At 57.5% G+C, this 15,788-nt stretch overlaps 2 protein-coding genes across 2 annotated transcripts in view; one reads left to right on the plus strand and one right to left on the minus strand.

Annotated features, from left to right (window-relative positions):
* AGK (acylglycerol kinase) overlaps positions 1-10,698 on the plus strand; it is a 70,931-nt gene extending 60,233 nt beyond the window's left edge. The window contains exons 15-20 of the mRNA XM_006887228.1: positions 411-580; positions 2,021-2,108; positions 2,812-3,050; positions 3,550-3,663; positions 9,105-9,241; positions 10,577-10,698. Coding sequence (XP_006887290.1) covers positions 411-580; positions 2,021-2,108; positions 2,812-3,050; positions 3,550-3,663; positions 9,105-9,241; positions 10,577-10,698 — 870 coding nt within the window. The remainder of the gene's footprint in view (positions 1-410; positions 581-2,020; positions 2,109-2,811; positions 3,051-3,549; positions 3,664-9,104; positions 9,242-10,576) is intronic.
* An 846-nt stretch (positions 10,699-11,544) lies between these two features.
* The window catches only part of KIAA1147 (KIAA1147 ortholog), a 28,637-nt gene continuing 24,393 nt past the window's right edge, over positions 11,545-15,788 (minus strand). The window contains exons 7-11 of the mRNA XM_006887229.1: positions 14,421-14,559; positions 13,825-13,956; positions 13,247-13,397; positions 12,859-12,927; positions 11,545-11,740 (exon numbers count right to left, since the gene is read on the minus strand). Of these exons, the coding sequence (XP_006887291.1) occupies positions 11,545-11,740; positions 12,859-12,927; positions 13,247-13,397; positions 13,825-13,956; positions 14,421-14,559 (687 nt within the window). The remainder of the gene's footprint in view (positions 11,741-12,858; positions 12,928-13,246; positions 13,398-13,824; positions 13,957-14,420; positions 14,560-15,788) is intronic.

Genomic DNA, 15,788 nt, shown 5'->3' on the forward strand with positions numbered 1-15,788 from the left:
GGGATCGAGGGGTGACGCTGAGCCCTCCTCGGGATCGAGGGGTGACGCTGAGCCCTCCTGGGGATCTGCTGAGAGTCTGCAGCTCTTCCTGTGAATGCGGGGAGGGCTGCGTCACACTGTGAGCCCACAATGTGGCCAGAGCCCCGATTCCAGTGAATGAAGGACAGTCCACAGATCCCAGAACACAGAGAGGTGATGGGCCAGCGGCAGAAGCACTTCCTTCCAAGCATGGGGCTTGTGATGGGGCAGCCCTGGCCCCAGCTGTCAGAGGGCAGTGGTCTGCCATTGACCAGGCCACCTTCCCGGTGCTGACGATGTCTCCCTGCTCCTCCCCGGTGGGGACCTGTCCTCTCCCTGCTCTAGGCCCGCCCAGGACCCCCTCAGGTGCTGACCACTCTGTCTCCCCACAGGCCTCAGGGAGCTCCTTCAGCATTGACCGCGAGGAGTACGAGGCCATGGCCGTGGAAGTGACGCTGCTGCCCCGGAAGCTGCACTTCTTTTGCGACCCCCGGAAGCGGGAGCAGGCACTGCAGCGGCCGGCTCCAGACAGGACTGACGCAGAGGGACCTGAGGTGGCTCCGTAAGGCAGGACTTCAGTGGGCAGGCCACCTGGGCCCGCGGCATGGCCAGCATTCCTGCCCCGCCCTGCCTTCATCCCTCCATGCCCATACCCTCGTCTCGGGTGTCAGCCGACCCTCAGTACTGACCTCCTGGCTCCTTCTGGAAGGCTCCCTCTGGGTCTGCACGCCCTCCCAGAACCTGGGGGACACTGTCCCTAGCACCCCCTTGTCAGCACCTTGCTTCATTTCCTTCCTGTTCTGGAGCAGGTGGGACCCCACCCACTAAGGCTGGCCTGTAAGACGCTGGGTCCTGTGTGTCCTGGCGGGACTCAGAGCTGCTCTAACCTGTTGATTGCTGGCTCGCTTCGGTCCCCCCAGGTCTAACCTCTGGGTGTGCGTGGGGCCTGGGAGCCCAGGCAGGGTGGCCTTATCATGCAGGGCCGTCAGGCCATGTTCTGGAGACTTCTGCTTGAGTACTCCACCCCCCTGCCCTCTACAGAGTGGTTGAGGCGTGATGTTTATGTTGACACCTGGCATTTGTCCTAAGCTGACCCTTTCATGACCACCCCACCACCACCCCTCCCGGTTTTCTGCTTTGAACGGTGTTGGTGCCCTGTGTTTTTTTAGTGGAATGCCTGCTGGAAGGAAGGCTGGAACAGACTTGACTTTGAAGATGTCAGATTTGGTACACAGGGTGGGACTCGTGGTCTGGGTGGCCGGGTGGGTGGGTGTGGGCTGTTTCACAAGGTCGCCCACATACGGCACTGGGATGTGCTCCCCTGAGCAGCTTGGGAGCCCAGGAACGTTGGCCAGGGATGCGTCCTCTGAGTCGAGTCTCCAAAGGGTCAAACAGTTGCCAAATCATGTACTTTTTGGTGTCACATGAATACGGACATTTAAGACCACAGTGTTCTACCATTTTAAAAATATACTCAGTGTATTTTCAGTACCACAGTCATTCCACACCCACTTAAAAAATAAACGGACAAGCTCTCAGCAGTGAGGAACTTCAGGTGGGCTTTTCTTCGTGGACATGCTTACTGTCTGCTCTCTGCAGTCTGTTCACATGTGGTCATTGGTCTTTGCACTTGACATTGGCTTTTGATCATCCTGTCATCCTCTCGCCAACAGATATACAGATGGAAGTTATGTTTCAAGTTCTTACTCTGTTAATTCGCTTCAGAATCTGTCATCTCCTGCTCGTTAACACAGAGGCCAGGGATGGCTGTCTAGTGAGGTCCGTCTTGTAGCCCCTTGGGCCCCAGAAGGTCTTTATGGGAGCAGATGCCTTGTCTCCCCCACAGAGCGGATGCTGGTTCTAACCGCCAACCTTTCAGGTCACAGCCAAGTGCCCAGTTAACCACGGCACCACCAGTGCACTTTAGCTACTGCTGCCCACGTGACAAAAGGATGATGCTGTGACTGGTGACATCCACATCGTCCTAATGCTCTTTAACTAGTTCACTCACCCAGGAGTGCGCGCTTGTCCACGCACCAGAGGTGACAGTGTCCGTCCCCGACCTTTCATTTCCACAGAAGAGGCCCCAGGTGAGTAGTGAGACGGCGTGTGTCCTGTCCTGACACTGTCCTGTGGAATGACATTACCGAGTCAGGGTGACCATCAGTAGGACCACAGTCACGTGTCCACACAGAGTCACAGAGCCCCGCCTGCGAGCCCCCCAGACTCCCAGCGATGCTGATGGACAGAGGGTGACAGACAGTGGTCGCTGTGTTCCCAAGGGGTGGTCTTTACAGAAGCAGGCCGCTTCCTCTTTCCAGGACATGCTGGTCAGGCCTGGTAGAGCTTCACTCGCTCGAGTCATGCTGTCCGTTACTTGTAACCGTAACGAAGCCCCAGTGAGAGGACGACCCAGGACGGCTGGTGGCGGCAGCACCCGGCCCACGTCCCGCTCAGGGTCTTGTATTTTGTTGACAGAAGAAAGCTGGAGGTGACCTGACTCGCTTGGATGGACAGCAGTCTCATGGGGCCACTCCAAGTTGTGGGGAGTCTAGAGCTCACACCCTTGAGGGCCGTGCAGGCCCTGAGCCTTCGGTCGGGAGCGGGGAGCCGGACGACTGCACTGCAGCCTGGAGCTCATGCCCTCGAGGGTCAGGAGGGAGGAGCCGGAAGGCTGTGCAGCACAGCGGCCCTGAAGGACAATGCAGAGGCCTCGCCGCGCTCCCGAGCTGGTGGGGTCCGGGCTCCAAGCTCTAGGCTGGCACCTGGGAGCCTCTCACCGCGGGCCACCAGGGTACTGTGCGCTGGGCCCATGGCAGAGTGAAGACAGTGTGGCGGTGTGTGGAGAGCTCCGTCCTCCGTGAGGATGCGGTGCCCACGGACAGTCGGGCGGCAGAAGGCGTCCACACCCGGTGCTGCCCAGCGCTGGTGGGTCTGTGCCTCCCTCCAAAGCCTCAGCATTCACAGCGCGCCCTGATCCTCACCGTCGGCTGCCGCATTCGTCCCGTTGTCCTGTCACTGCAGAGGGACTCGTGAGGCAGTGACATTGAGCAGCTGCTGTCACCAGACCTGAGCTCCAGGTGCCCAGGAGGAGCTTAACACCGCTACCCCTGGTTAGTATGAACCTGAGGTGCTTTCTGTTAAAAGTAGTTTTCCAGCTAAATGATTTTATAGGGAGCTCTGGTGGCCTAGTGGCAAGAAGCTGCACTGCAGTCCCAAAGGCATTCAGTTCAAGGCCACCAGCAGCTCCGCAGGAGAAGAATGGACAATCTCCTCTCATGCCGTTAACAGCCTCTGAAGGGTCAGCGATGGGCCGGTTCCAACTCTGTGGTACAACAACGATTCATATCAAGCTGTCTCCCCACCCCGTCTCATCCATGGACTTGATGTCCAGTCACAGTCACCACCTGCCAGGACTGCCCATACCCAGTGACCGGTGAGGTGGACAGTCCACAGTGCCAGGTGGAGGAAGCAGGGACCGCATGACCTCGGCAGATTGGCTCAAGTACCCTTTATACTGGCTTCAAATAGTGTTCAGCAAACGGCTCCAGGCACCACAGAGCTGCTGGTACCGGGCGAGTGCCACCGCCGGCCCACAGGCTGTGTACCCTGGGCAGCTCGAGTCCTGGGCTCCTTGGAAGAAAGGTGAGTGATCTCCTGGGCCGCCTACAAGCCGGGACACCTGACAGGCGGCCACTGAGAATCTGGAGCTGATGGGGCAGCAGTGACCTCGAGATGACAGAGTCTGAGGTGCATGTGGTTAGCGAGAGATGGGAGGATCTCGCTGTCCAGGGGTAGATTCGGACATGGGGTCGCCCTCTCTCAGGTTTCTGCGCAGTGACTCATGATGGGAGACTGCCCGCCTTTCTCCTGAGGACTGACCGGGGATCTGAACCAGTGACCTTTCACTTAGCATTACAGACCTGTAACTCAGAGAGCCGCTGAGTTGACTACGAGTCCTAGAGGCCCTGTGAACAGCAGGCAGCACCGTGCCCTTTCCTCCTCACCACCTCTGCCATGCTCAAAGCCATTATCACAGTTCATCTCTGGAGCTGCTTCCTCGCCTCCAACCCTCGGCCCTTCCCAGCGCTGACCCTCCAGACAACACGGCAAAGTTGGTGCAACGAGTTGTCATCATCCCTGCTCTGGGAGCACCCTGGCCACGCTGCCTCCCCAAGCCTCGTCTGTTCCGCTGGCGGGCCATGCAGTCTGCAGGACTCCTCTCCATTACCACAGCTCACAGGCGTCCCCTCCTCTTCACCCGTCTTTATGCATTATGGGATACATCAGAGACATCATAGATAAGGACACCGTAGATGCAGAAGGCAAAACGTCATTTAAAAAGACAAGAAAGACCAAAAATACTTATCAGAAGAGACCTTTCTCTTCAACGTAGAGAAGCTAAATTCAAACAAAAGGCAGAAATGAGGAAATACGAGCTGAACAGTAGCTTTTTTAATCACTTCTTATCATCATATTGCATCACTTCTTACAAATGAAAGGGCAGCTCGGAGATAAAGCAAAGCCTTAGAACACAATGTGCAGAGACCATCCTGGAGTTAGAAGACCACACTGCACATTTCTGAAGCTCAGAGAGCTGGCAATTCAGGCCTCGAGTTGCTATACCAAAACCAGCTGGTCAACATTGAACCGCTTTAGGAACTAGCATGCAACCAAGAACCAGGAGCTAAGGGAGACGTCCAAGCTGCACTGAAGGCATTGGCAACAAAGATAAGGACCCCAGAATCGACAGAATACCAACTGAAGCGTTTCATGAAACAAGCCCTGCATGTGCTCGCTACCCTGCCAAGAAATGTGGAAGCCAGCCACCGGACCAATTGCAGGCGACCTCGAGAAAGGTGCCCCCCAAAATGAAAACCACGCACCGTCATTACTAACACAGGCAGGCTGTAACAGTATACGGAGAAGCAACTGCCAGATAGTCAAGCTTGCTCAGGAGAGGCATGGAGGAGAAATACCATTTCTGATGTCATGTGGATCCTGGCTGAAAACAGAGTATACAGGATGTTTCCTTGTGTTTTCTTCACTATGCAAAGATATTTGACGGTGTGGGTCATAATAAATTATGGGCGACATTGAGAAGAATGGGAATCCCAGAACTCTTAATTACATCCACAAGAAAATCTACCTGGACAAAGAAAATGTTTGGATTAAACAAGGGAACACTGCAGTTTTTAAATCACGAAGTGTGTGTCAGGGCTGTATCCTTCCTTGTACATATTCAATCCGTATGCTGAGCAAATAATTTGAGAAGCTAGTCTATGTGAATGAAGAAGGTGGCATTAGGATCGGGCAAGACTCGTCGACAACCTGCATTAGGCACATGACACAGCCTTGGCTTCAGGAAGTGAGAAAGACTTGAAGCACTTGCTGCGGAAGATCAAAGATTACAGCGTTCGATACGTGTTTTATGTCAAAATCAAGAAAACAAGAACCCTCACCACAGGGCCGATAGACAACCACATCATAGATGGAGAAAAGATTGAAGTTGTCAATGATTTACCTCGACCTATAGTCAGCACTCATGGTGCTGGCAGTCAAGGCATCAGAAGGCACGTTGGGTAGGTCTGTGATCAAGGTCTGTCCCACTAGGGCTCCCTGTGTGTCTGTGTGTTTATATAAAGATAAATAAACCCAAGGCTCCTCCTGCCATCTGGGGCTGTACATCCTTATGGGGGGCTGTCTCCACTGACCCATTGCCGGCCTTGAAATGCCCACCCTGGCATTAGCAGCCAAGTGTCACATCAAGCACAGTCCCACCAGAGCGTCTCTCCCACAGAGAATACTTAATGTTTCAAACTAACCTTTGACCTCTCCCATTGCCGCGGAGGTGGGACCAAGTCATAACTGACCCTCCATCGAGTGTCTGTTGTACTGGAGGAGACTGTCCATTTTTCTCCTGCTGGGGGGTTTGAACTGCTGGAGTAGCCTCTGGTTAGCAGCATAACTTTCTAGGCACTAGGTGACCAGCGCTCCCTAAACTTCAGCTGTAGATGTTGTGGGAAAAGGGAGTTGGTTACTGCTGAGTTTTCTCCAGAAATGGCCTGAGATGGGGACTGTGGTCCTGACTCCTCTGGCTGGGTCACTGCTCCTGGCTTTGACGTTCATTCCCTGGAAGCTTACCCAGACCACGTCACCCAGGGCGGAGGGACCAGCGTCCAGGCCACATCACCGGGTGTGGGGGTGGGGGCAGAGGGACGAGTGTCCAGGCCACGTCACCGTGGGGGGAGGGGTGGGGCAGAAGGACGAGCGTCCAGGCCATGTCGAGGGGGGGGCAGAGGGACCAGCGTCCAGGCCATGTCACCCAGGGCGGAGGGACCAGCGTCCAGGACACGTTGCTGGTGGGGTGGAGGAACCAGCGTCCAGACCACGTTGCCCGGGGCTGAGGGGCCACCCCCATTCCTCCATCACTGTAATGTCATGTGCCTCCTATGAGCCCTCTGGGGGCTGACCCCTCGATCCTCTGTCCAAGGACCACATCTCTTAGTCTAAGTGAAGAACTGCTACGCACAGGCTCTTGTTAAAACGTGAACTTTAATTGTAAAAATCATTTTCTGTAAATATAGTTATGTCAACCTCCCTGCACACAACTTGGGCCAGATAACTCCAGACACATGGAAGTTCTTCATGCTGCAGAGCAAAACCCACTCAAGACCCACGTGCTCTTGGCTTAGGATCGAGCGAGACTCCCTCTAGGCCGTCAAGGTCACAGTCGTCGGCACCAAGGGTGTGTGGCCAAGCTCAGTGTGCAGTGGGGTGCGGAAGCTAGGAACTGCCTTAGTACCTTAGCAACACGAGGTAAATCTGCAATCAAAAATAGACTTGTTTCTCTTATTGCTAGAATTCTTATGCTGGGGTCTTGTCAAAATACAGGGTTTCTGTTTAAGAGGACAGGGAAGCTATGCTGAGCATAACTAAGAAAAAAAAAAGGAGGTGGCGTTTCCAAAGCTGCAAAAGTTTGTTCCAGAAAGGATTTGTTTTCTGGACTTGGAAATACCTCAGTCTCCAAGCTCTGGGCATGTCAGAGTGAATGTTGCTTCCCCTCTGCTGTGCCCTAAATTCCCCTGCAGATAGGTAGTGTCTCCACTTCTGGTACTGGTGGCCAGGCTGGCCTCACAGTTTTTGTTCCAAGTGCCACTCCCTAAAAATGTTTTGCAGGCTTTCCCTTGGCAGTTCCATGCAGCTGCCCCCACACTGCAGTGCCAAAGATGAATAAAGTGCCAGAGGTCAGGCGAACCCCCACTTGTCTCCCTCACATCAGCCAGGAGCCCAGAGGGTTGGTAGGATGCCCCTGGCATGTCCCATAGACCCCTGAGGCCTTTCCAGAATAAAACGCCCCGGGGCCTTGGCCTCCTTGGATCCTGTTCTGAATTCACCTTCCATTCCCACATGGGCATACTCCAGTCAGTCATCACACAGTAATGGCGATAAAAAATAAGCTTCCATTTCTGGTAAGAGAAACGGTAGCTGGGTGCACAGTTGGCTGCTCTTTCCCCAAGCCCGGGGCCCCACAGCTGGTAGAAACAGGTCTACTTGTCGTAAACGTGGACTAGAGGTAACCAGGAGGACGGAGGAGCTCAAGGATGCTTCCGTCTCCTGTCTGAACCAGAGAGGAGCTTTCCTGAAATGAAGATGCCTGGGCCTGCCCTGGAGGTCAGCCCCGACTGTGGATGTGCAGGACACGACCTGCTCACGGGTGCGGGGTGGTGGGAGGCTGCCATGGGGGCCGGATGGGGAGATGGGGCCTGGCCACACCTCTCTGGGGTGGAATCCCGCTGCCCTGGCAACCTATGTCCCCGGCCTATCTGCCTTCACATGGGCAGGTCCTCAGCCCAGCTGGACTCGACCTTGTAAAGCTATCCGGAAGCACCTTCTCCCCCGGTCCACAGATGAGTGTGGGGGTTCTGAACTCTGGACAGCCGCGGCCCCTGAGGTCCCACCATGGACATTTTAATCACAGCTGCCCCAGAAAGGTGCCCTGCAAGCCAGTCCTCAAAATAAGTGCTCGAATCCTTTGTGACGTTTGATGACCATGTGGTGACATTAAGAGCTCATCCTCCTGCAAGCATCAGACCAGGACCTGGCTTCACCTTGGTCTTCAGCTATGCATCTTGGGTCTGGGTGCTGGGGTGGGGCTTCAGTGTGGTGCTGGACCCTGCACCTTACATGCTGCTTCTCACCCTGACTTTTTGTGGAACTGAACAGGTTACAGGTGCAATGCCTGCACTGAGTTCCTCCCACAGCGAATGTGATGACAGAGGAAGTACTGCAGCCCCCCCCCCATCGCGCCCTGGGGACTCATTGGGACAATGGCAGCAAGGAGAGTCTGATGTTTAACTAGAGCCAAAGTGAATTCCAGACATATCGTGAGCCTGTGTCACCAGTAGGGGGCGGTCCAGAGGAGAGCTGGCAGAGTCCCCAGAGGCCCAGTGTGACCATCTCCTGGAGTCCCAAGCACAGAGGGCCACTTTGACGAGTCTCCATCACTTAGGCATGAATATTCACCTATTCTCAGCCTCCACTGCAGCCCCTACAAGGAGTCGTTCCTCCGGGGTCCCACTGGCCAGATCCAGGTGATGGGAAGTAGTCGGTTACAGCAGGTCATGGCTCAGGCTACATGTCACCAAGACTCACAGGGCCAGCAGGAGAAGGGAGGAAAGGGGAGTTGTGGGTGTGGCCTTCCCACCTGCTCCAGGATGCCTGGGGGGCCCTGCCCCTGCAGGGCTGATGGACAAAGGGACAGTGACACGGAGCCACCTACTCCGTGAGTAGACAGCTTCAGGAGCATAGCTCCAGCCTCCAGCCCTTGGTGGTTTCTCCAGTGAGCCCACCTGGGCAGCAGGGCTCCGTATCACCCCCAGACAAACCAGAGCGCACCTGGAGAGCAGGACCAGGACCTTCACACACCAGCAGCAAGGCCCCCATCACCCCCGGACAAAGTACACTTTGAACCCACCCGGGGACCAGGGGCAGAGCCCGTCATTCCCAGACAGGCCCGGGACCCTCAGACACTGGCAGCAGGAAGCAGGGTCCCTGTCACCCCTAGACATTCCTTGGACCCTCAGACACTGGCAGCGGGGCTCTGCATCACCACCAGACAAGACAGAGCCCACTTGGGGAGCAGGCCTGGACCGTCAGACATTGGCAGCGGGGTCCCTGTCACCTCCAGACAAGACTCTTAGGTGCTGGAAACTGAAGACAGGTAAGCTGACGTGTGCGCCCTGTAACGGAGCTGGCAGTGGGGGGAGGCCCAATCTGTGAATCCCTCTGCAAAAGGCGATTCCTTTTAAGCTGGCTTCACCCCAGGCCCCTAAATTGACATGCTCCCTGCCTCATCCATTCCCTCTCCTCCTGGCCTGTGAGCTTGGGAACCTGGACAGCCAGCCAGACAGCTGCCAAGAGTAAGCGTGGTTAAATGAATCTAGAGCCTGGCTGTGACTCAGGGGAAGCACAGAAATCTCACCCCCAACTTTCTCACCAACACCCCTTACTTCACATTGCCCAGCGCCCCTTGAGCTAAGAGGTCAAATGCCCTGCGTCGAGAGCTCCCACCCAGGAGGGCTCTGGGAAGGTGGGGCTTACGGAGCATCTCTGTCTGGCAGGTTCCACGGGAAGAGGGGGTGCTGTGTCCTCCAGGAGTCCTTTCATCCCCTGATGTTCCAGCTGCTGGCCTTCCTTGGCTCCTTACCTCTGAGCTGTGGGTACCACTAGTTACAGCACTTGTTCCTGGGCCAGATTAGAAGGGCCCCATCTGCATGGGGGAGGGGGGAGGAAGAAGATGGTGGTCCAGCAGAGGGGAGACAGTACTCCAGGGGGAGGGAGGTGCTCCAGAGGGAGGTAGGTGCTCCGAGGGAGGGAGGTGCTCCAAGGGAGGGGAGGTGCTGTGGGGAAGGTGCTCCAGGGGAGAGGAGATACTCCAGGGGGAGGGAGGTGCTCCAATGGAGGGAGGTGCTCCAGGGGGAGGTGCTCCGAGGGAGGAGAGGTGCTGTGGAGGAGGTGCTCCAGGGAGAGAGGGGGTGCTCCAGGGGGAGAGGAGGTGCTCTGAGGGGGGAGGTGCTCCAGGGGGAGAGGAGAGGGTGCTCTGGGAGAGGGGAGCTGGTACTGTGGGGGGAGCAGCAGCTTCTGCTTCCTATGGGTTTGGGGTAGAGGCCTGCAGAAACCAGCATGGAGCTTCCACTTGTGTCCTGTTTGCGAACACGGGCCCCTCTAGGACCACGGCTGCCACACTCCCACACCCACTTCTCTCATCTCCAGAAAAAACCCAACACACCCAAGAGACCAGATCTTGCTACGCCGTGTGGGCTGTCCAGCAGAAAGCTCGGCTGAGTGTGAACCAGCCAGCGTGTGGACATACAGGCCTCTGTCCCTGCACTGAGCCATAGAAAGCAGGAGCCGTGACAAGGCACTGTCCCTCTGGAGATGGATGGCCTCCTCAGTGCCAGCCAGGGACCAAGCAGGACGCCAGTGGCCTGGTCCCGAGCAGAGCACCCCCAGAAGCCCGCTGTCCCCAGCACTCAGGGCCGCTGGTCACGTGCAGGAGTCGTCACTGGTGACTTTGCCCTTAACCCCAACTGCCAGGTCTCTGGCCCTCTGGCTGAGTTCAGCAGGGGCAGCTCTGCCACAGAGATGTCTGGAGGATCGGACCAAGTGGCCCCCTGAAGAGTGTCAGCAGAGGGAACCAGCCGTGGCACTTGCTGGGGTTGGACTCAGGGGCATCTGGTCCAGAAACTCCACTGATTCACCAGTGAACTCCCACCTCAGTGAGTAAACGTCACTTCTGTCCTGCTCAGACCACCGTCGGACCTGTGAGGTGGGGAACTCCATCTGTCACTATCCCCATACAGGTCCTTTGGTGGCTAACGGTGAGATGAACTTGCTGGCTCACATCCAGGCCAGGGATGGCTGTCAGGGGCTCTTCCAGAGGACAGGCATCAGAGGACCCGTGCTTGCCATGGGGGGCCTCCACCAGCAGCCCTGGGGGGATCTCAAACCTTCTTTCCAGCACTTTCACTCTCAGCAAAGCTCATGATGGTGTCACACTGGTCTTCCTCTGAGGTCCCCATAGGGAACACAGAGGCTGAGTTTTGGTCCAACATCCAGGAAAACAACAAGGCCCCAGAGAACTGGCTTGTAGAACAGGAGGGACCTTCAGCCGCCAAGCAGAGAGGCCCATCTCTAAGAACCCAGTGTCTTGTCTTGAGCAGACACACTGACAGAGACTACGGACTTTCTAGGCAGCCATGCCAAAATTTTCAGGGCCAGATTCCTTCACATAATTCCCTTCTTCTTACTCCTATGACCACAGGCCCAGGGAACACTGGCTCTTGAGAGAAAGTGGTAGATCCCAGCATCTCCCAACCAGGACACAAAGTCAAGAGGACCTTATCTTACCCGTAGGGAAGAAGGGATGGAAGGAAATTGGAAAAAATCACAATGTAGGGAAGTATAAACGACACTCCGGTGTCAGTATAAAACGAGGCCCCTAGGGCCCAGTGGAGCCCCCTGCTAGGGGCAGCAGGGGTTGTCGATGACCAGCATTACATCAATGCCATAGGCCTCCAGCAGGTCCAGAAGGAAGCTGCGGTCCCCCTGGGGGTCCAGGCCCATGCCGCGAGCGTGCTCGGCGGTCAGCGTCTTGTCCTGGCTCGCAGACACCTCCAATAAGGTCTGGAATATGCGATTGTTCTGTTCTAGGAAAAACCTACATTTGGAAGGGCAGAAAGATCAGATAAGGCTCTCACCTCAACTCACACCTGTCCCAATGCACCCACATCCCAGCCCACAGGGGGTTCAGCTCACACCTGTCCCAATGCACCTGCATCCCAGCCAACGGGGGTCCAGCTCACACCTGTCCCAATGCACCTGCATCCCAGCCCACGGGGGTTCAGCTCACACCTGTCCCAATGCACCTGCATCCCAGCCCACAGGGGGTTCAGCTCACACCTGTCCCAATGCACCTGCATCCCAGCCCACAGGGGGCTCAGCTCACACCTGTCCCAGTGCACACACATCCCAGCCCACGGGGTCCAGCTCACACCTGTCTCAAATGCACCTGCATCCCAGCCCACAGGGGGTTCAGCTCACACCTGTCCCAGTTCACGCGCATCCCAGCCCACGGGGTCCAGCTCACACCTGTCCCAATGCACCTACATCCCAGCCCACAGGGGGTCCAGCTCACACCTGTCCCAATGCACCTGCATCCCAGCCCACGGGGGTCCAGCTCACACCTGTCCCAGTCCACAGCATCCCAGCCCGCGGGACCCCTCATACACCCTCGGTACTCGATGCTTATCAGCCTGCTTCATGTCATTTATAAATGTCCTCTAAGAAAGAAGAGAGCTGGGGTGTCCCAGCTCCTCCTTCTAAGGCACTATGGTGCCAAGACACCCTCCAACTCTCTCCAGTGCCAAGTCACCTCCTAACAGCCCCCACAGGTGTCCACACAGCTTCTAACTCCTGGCACTCGGATGCTCACAATTCTCCCCTTGAGACAGCTGGATGCCCCTAACCTGGGGCCCCCACAGACATCAAGACACCCTGACTCCCCAAGTGCTGGGTGACCCCCAACTGCCCCCTGGCTGCCCACGACTACGCCAGTGCCAGAATGCCTCCTGAATCCCCTGGGGCCCAGATGCCCTCTGCTTCTCAGAGCTGAGCTTAGCTACCTGGGCACCCCAGACATCTCAGGCTCATGGTGCCCGCAAAGCCCAGCTCTTCATGGCCCGGCAGAGATCAAGGCCATCCTGGACTGTGACAGGGCAGGGAAGGGTGGGAGGGACACTAGGGCTGGGGGGTCTCTGGGCCCCAGGGCTGACTCACAGCACAAAGAGGTCCTCTTCACAGGGGTTATGGTCGCCCTCCACCTCCTGGGAATACAGCAGCATCTGCCTGTGGAGGGGGTGGTCAGTCCCACGCCCCGCCCACGCCCCGCCTCCCTCCTAGGCCCCGCCCCACAGGAAGCCACACTCGTGCAAAGGTAGGGAGGGGAGGGCCTGATGGACACAGGACATGGGATCTAAATGTGAAGCACGGTCCAGGACCAGTTCTGCCCTGGGTCACCCAGGCATGTGCCAGGCCTTCCCTAAGCGATTCTGAAGCGGTGATGGTGACAGTAGCCCGTATCTAAGGCTCACCTCTTTCCTGGGGTCCCGCGAGCACGTGCGTGTGTGTGGGTGCTGGGTGACTGGGGGCCCCTCGGGGAACACACCTCTGCTCCGTGAGCCGCCGGTACTTCTCCCTGTCCGCGCTGTTGATCTTGAGCAGGGGCTGCAGGTGGTCGTGGTGCGTCCTCACGTTCTGGTTGTCCACGTAGACATCGTAGAGTTCACGCTTCTCCTCGAAAATCTTCTCTGTGGTGCCTGAGGCGGGGGCAAGGCGCGGGCATCAGCACGCAGGGGGCACTGGCCAAGCCCCAGGGACAGGTGAGGGGCGCCGGCTGGGACGTGGGTCTGTGATGTGGGAAGGGGCCCCAGCTGACCCCCAGAGACAGGTAAGGGGCACTAGCTGGTAGCTGAGCTGTAGGAAGGGGCCCTGGCTGACCCCCAGGGATGGATGAAAGGCTGAGGCCAGGGATGGAGAGGGATGCTAGCTGACTCTCAGGGATGTGGGGGTGCTGGCCTGACCCCAGGGGATGGAGCAGTGAAAGGACAGTAGCTGAGCCCCAGTGATGAGTGAGGGGCACCAGTGTGACCCCTGAGACGAGGTGAGGTGCCAGCCAGACCCTGGGGGTGTGGGGCTCTGTCTGGCGGTAGCAGGCCTGGGGCAAGGTGGACGGCCCCTACTCACAGGCCACGTAGGACACTTCCACCTCCAGGCTGTCGATGTCGGCCACGTTTACATAGAAGAAGGGCTTGGACTCAGGGATGGTGCCCCCGATACCAGGCAGAGAGACATTGGCCAGGCAGCAGCAGCAGTACACTGTGGGGAGTGGGGGGCTCAGCAGGGCTGTGACTGCCCCCCAGCCAGGGGCGGAGGTCCAGGTCTGAATAGTCATATCCCAGGGTAGAGGGGGTGGGGGTGAGCTCAGAGGAGCCACATCTGCCCTGCAGCCCTGGGGGTAGGGGTGGGGGTACTCCTCTGCAGTCACATCCTAGGGTAGTAGGGGTCTCAGCAGGGTCACATTTGCCCGCAGCCCAGTGACAGGGGTTCCTTCTCTGCGATCACATCCCCGGGTGGAGGGTTGGGGTGCTCAGCAGGGCCTCCTCTGCCCCACAGCCCTAGTGGGGGTCCTTCTCTGCAGTCATGCCCCAGGGTTGGGGGACAGAGGACAGGGCCAACCCACCCCTAACCCATCAGGCCACTCCCAGGCTTGCCCCCTGCAGCTGGCCCAAGCCCTGCTCTGGTCAGCCCTGGGGAGATCCCAGCATCGCAGGCCCGGTCACCTCGATAGCACACCACGCCCACAGGCGGCGGGGAGAAGATGAGGATCCGCTTGCGCAGCAGGGCGAACTTCCAGAGCGTGAGGATGCGCTCCCCGAAGAAGCGGATGAACTGGGACATGCAGCCAGCAGGGTGAGTGATCTGGGGAGAGATGGCAGGTGAGGAGAGAGGGGCATGGTGACGAGTACAGCCAAGCCGGCATCCCCACGGGACTGGCTGCCTGCTGGCAGAGGGAGCACTGCCCTAACAACCAGGTGGTCAGCAGTTCAAATCCACCAGCCCTTCCATGGAGAAACGCAGGCAGGCTCCTTCACAAAGATCGACAACCTTGGAAACTTGGGGCCACGTCACAAGTTGGGGGTGTCCAGAGGGCAGTGGGCAGGTGCTGAACTCCATCCTGCAAAAACTTCGGGGGCACAGATCCCAGCACAGCTGCCGAAGGGCCCTGGCGTTCATGCAGGACAGCAGTGTGCCCTCCTCTGGCCATGGAGAAATGCCACGTGGAAGCAGGGCTCAGGGACCGCTACGCTGGGCACACTGGTGGTGCGGTGGACTGCCTACCAGAGGGCAGGTTCTTATCAGGAGGAAGAGGAAGCCATCAGCTTCGGTGAAGATGGCGGCCTTGGGGACGCTGTGGGCAGTTCCGCTCTGTCCTGCAGGGTCGCTGGCAGCTGAGATTGGGTGGATGGCGGAGAGCTGGATGAGGGACAGAGCTCTCGCCTCCCCTGCAGGAGACCCAGGTCTGACGCCGGGCGGGTGCTCTTCAAGCACAGCCCACCGTCTGCCAGCGTGTTGCTAGGATGCTGAGCGGATTTCAGTGGAGCTTCTAGACCACGGAGGCCGAAGCAAGGCCTGGTGACCAGCCAGTGACGATCAGGGCGCATCATCATCCACCGGTCAGCTTCGAGGGGGCACAGGGCCAGCCAGCGTTTCATCCCCTGTGCAGGGGTCACCATGAATGATGGGGGACAATGAGTATTTCTCTCGGGAGTGGGGTACGGCATCAACACAGCTGAGGCCATCACTGGAAAGCCAGGAGCCACGTGTGTCTGCAGTGAGTTTCCCTCAGCAAAAAAGTGTACTTAGGGCTACGATGGGGCTCTGGGAGGACACGACGGGAGCCGCGAGCCCCAGCGGCCTGTGAGCACGCACGTGGAGGAGGGAAGGGACGTGGGTCCTTGTCCTGACTCGCCTCCCCCCCAGCAGATGGACCACTGAAGGTGAACAGACGTTTTCATACCAAAGACCAGGTGCCCAGAAAAATGCCCAATAAAGCAGCAATTTAAATTATCACAACTGAGAGGACATCATTCTCACTCCTCTGACTCTTCAGCCTTCATTCATATATCCAGTTTTCCTTACCTGAAGCT

Source organism: Elephantulus edwardii, unplaced genomic scaffold (genome assembly GCF_000299155.1).
Source record: "Elephantulus edwardii isolate Elephantulus edwardi_28Jun2011 unplaced genomic scaffold, EleEdw1.0 scaffold00055, whole genome shotgun sequence".
Lineage (NCBI taxonomy): Eukaryota > Metazoa > Chordata > Mammalia > Macroscelidea > Macroscelididae > Elephantulus > Elephantulus edwardii.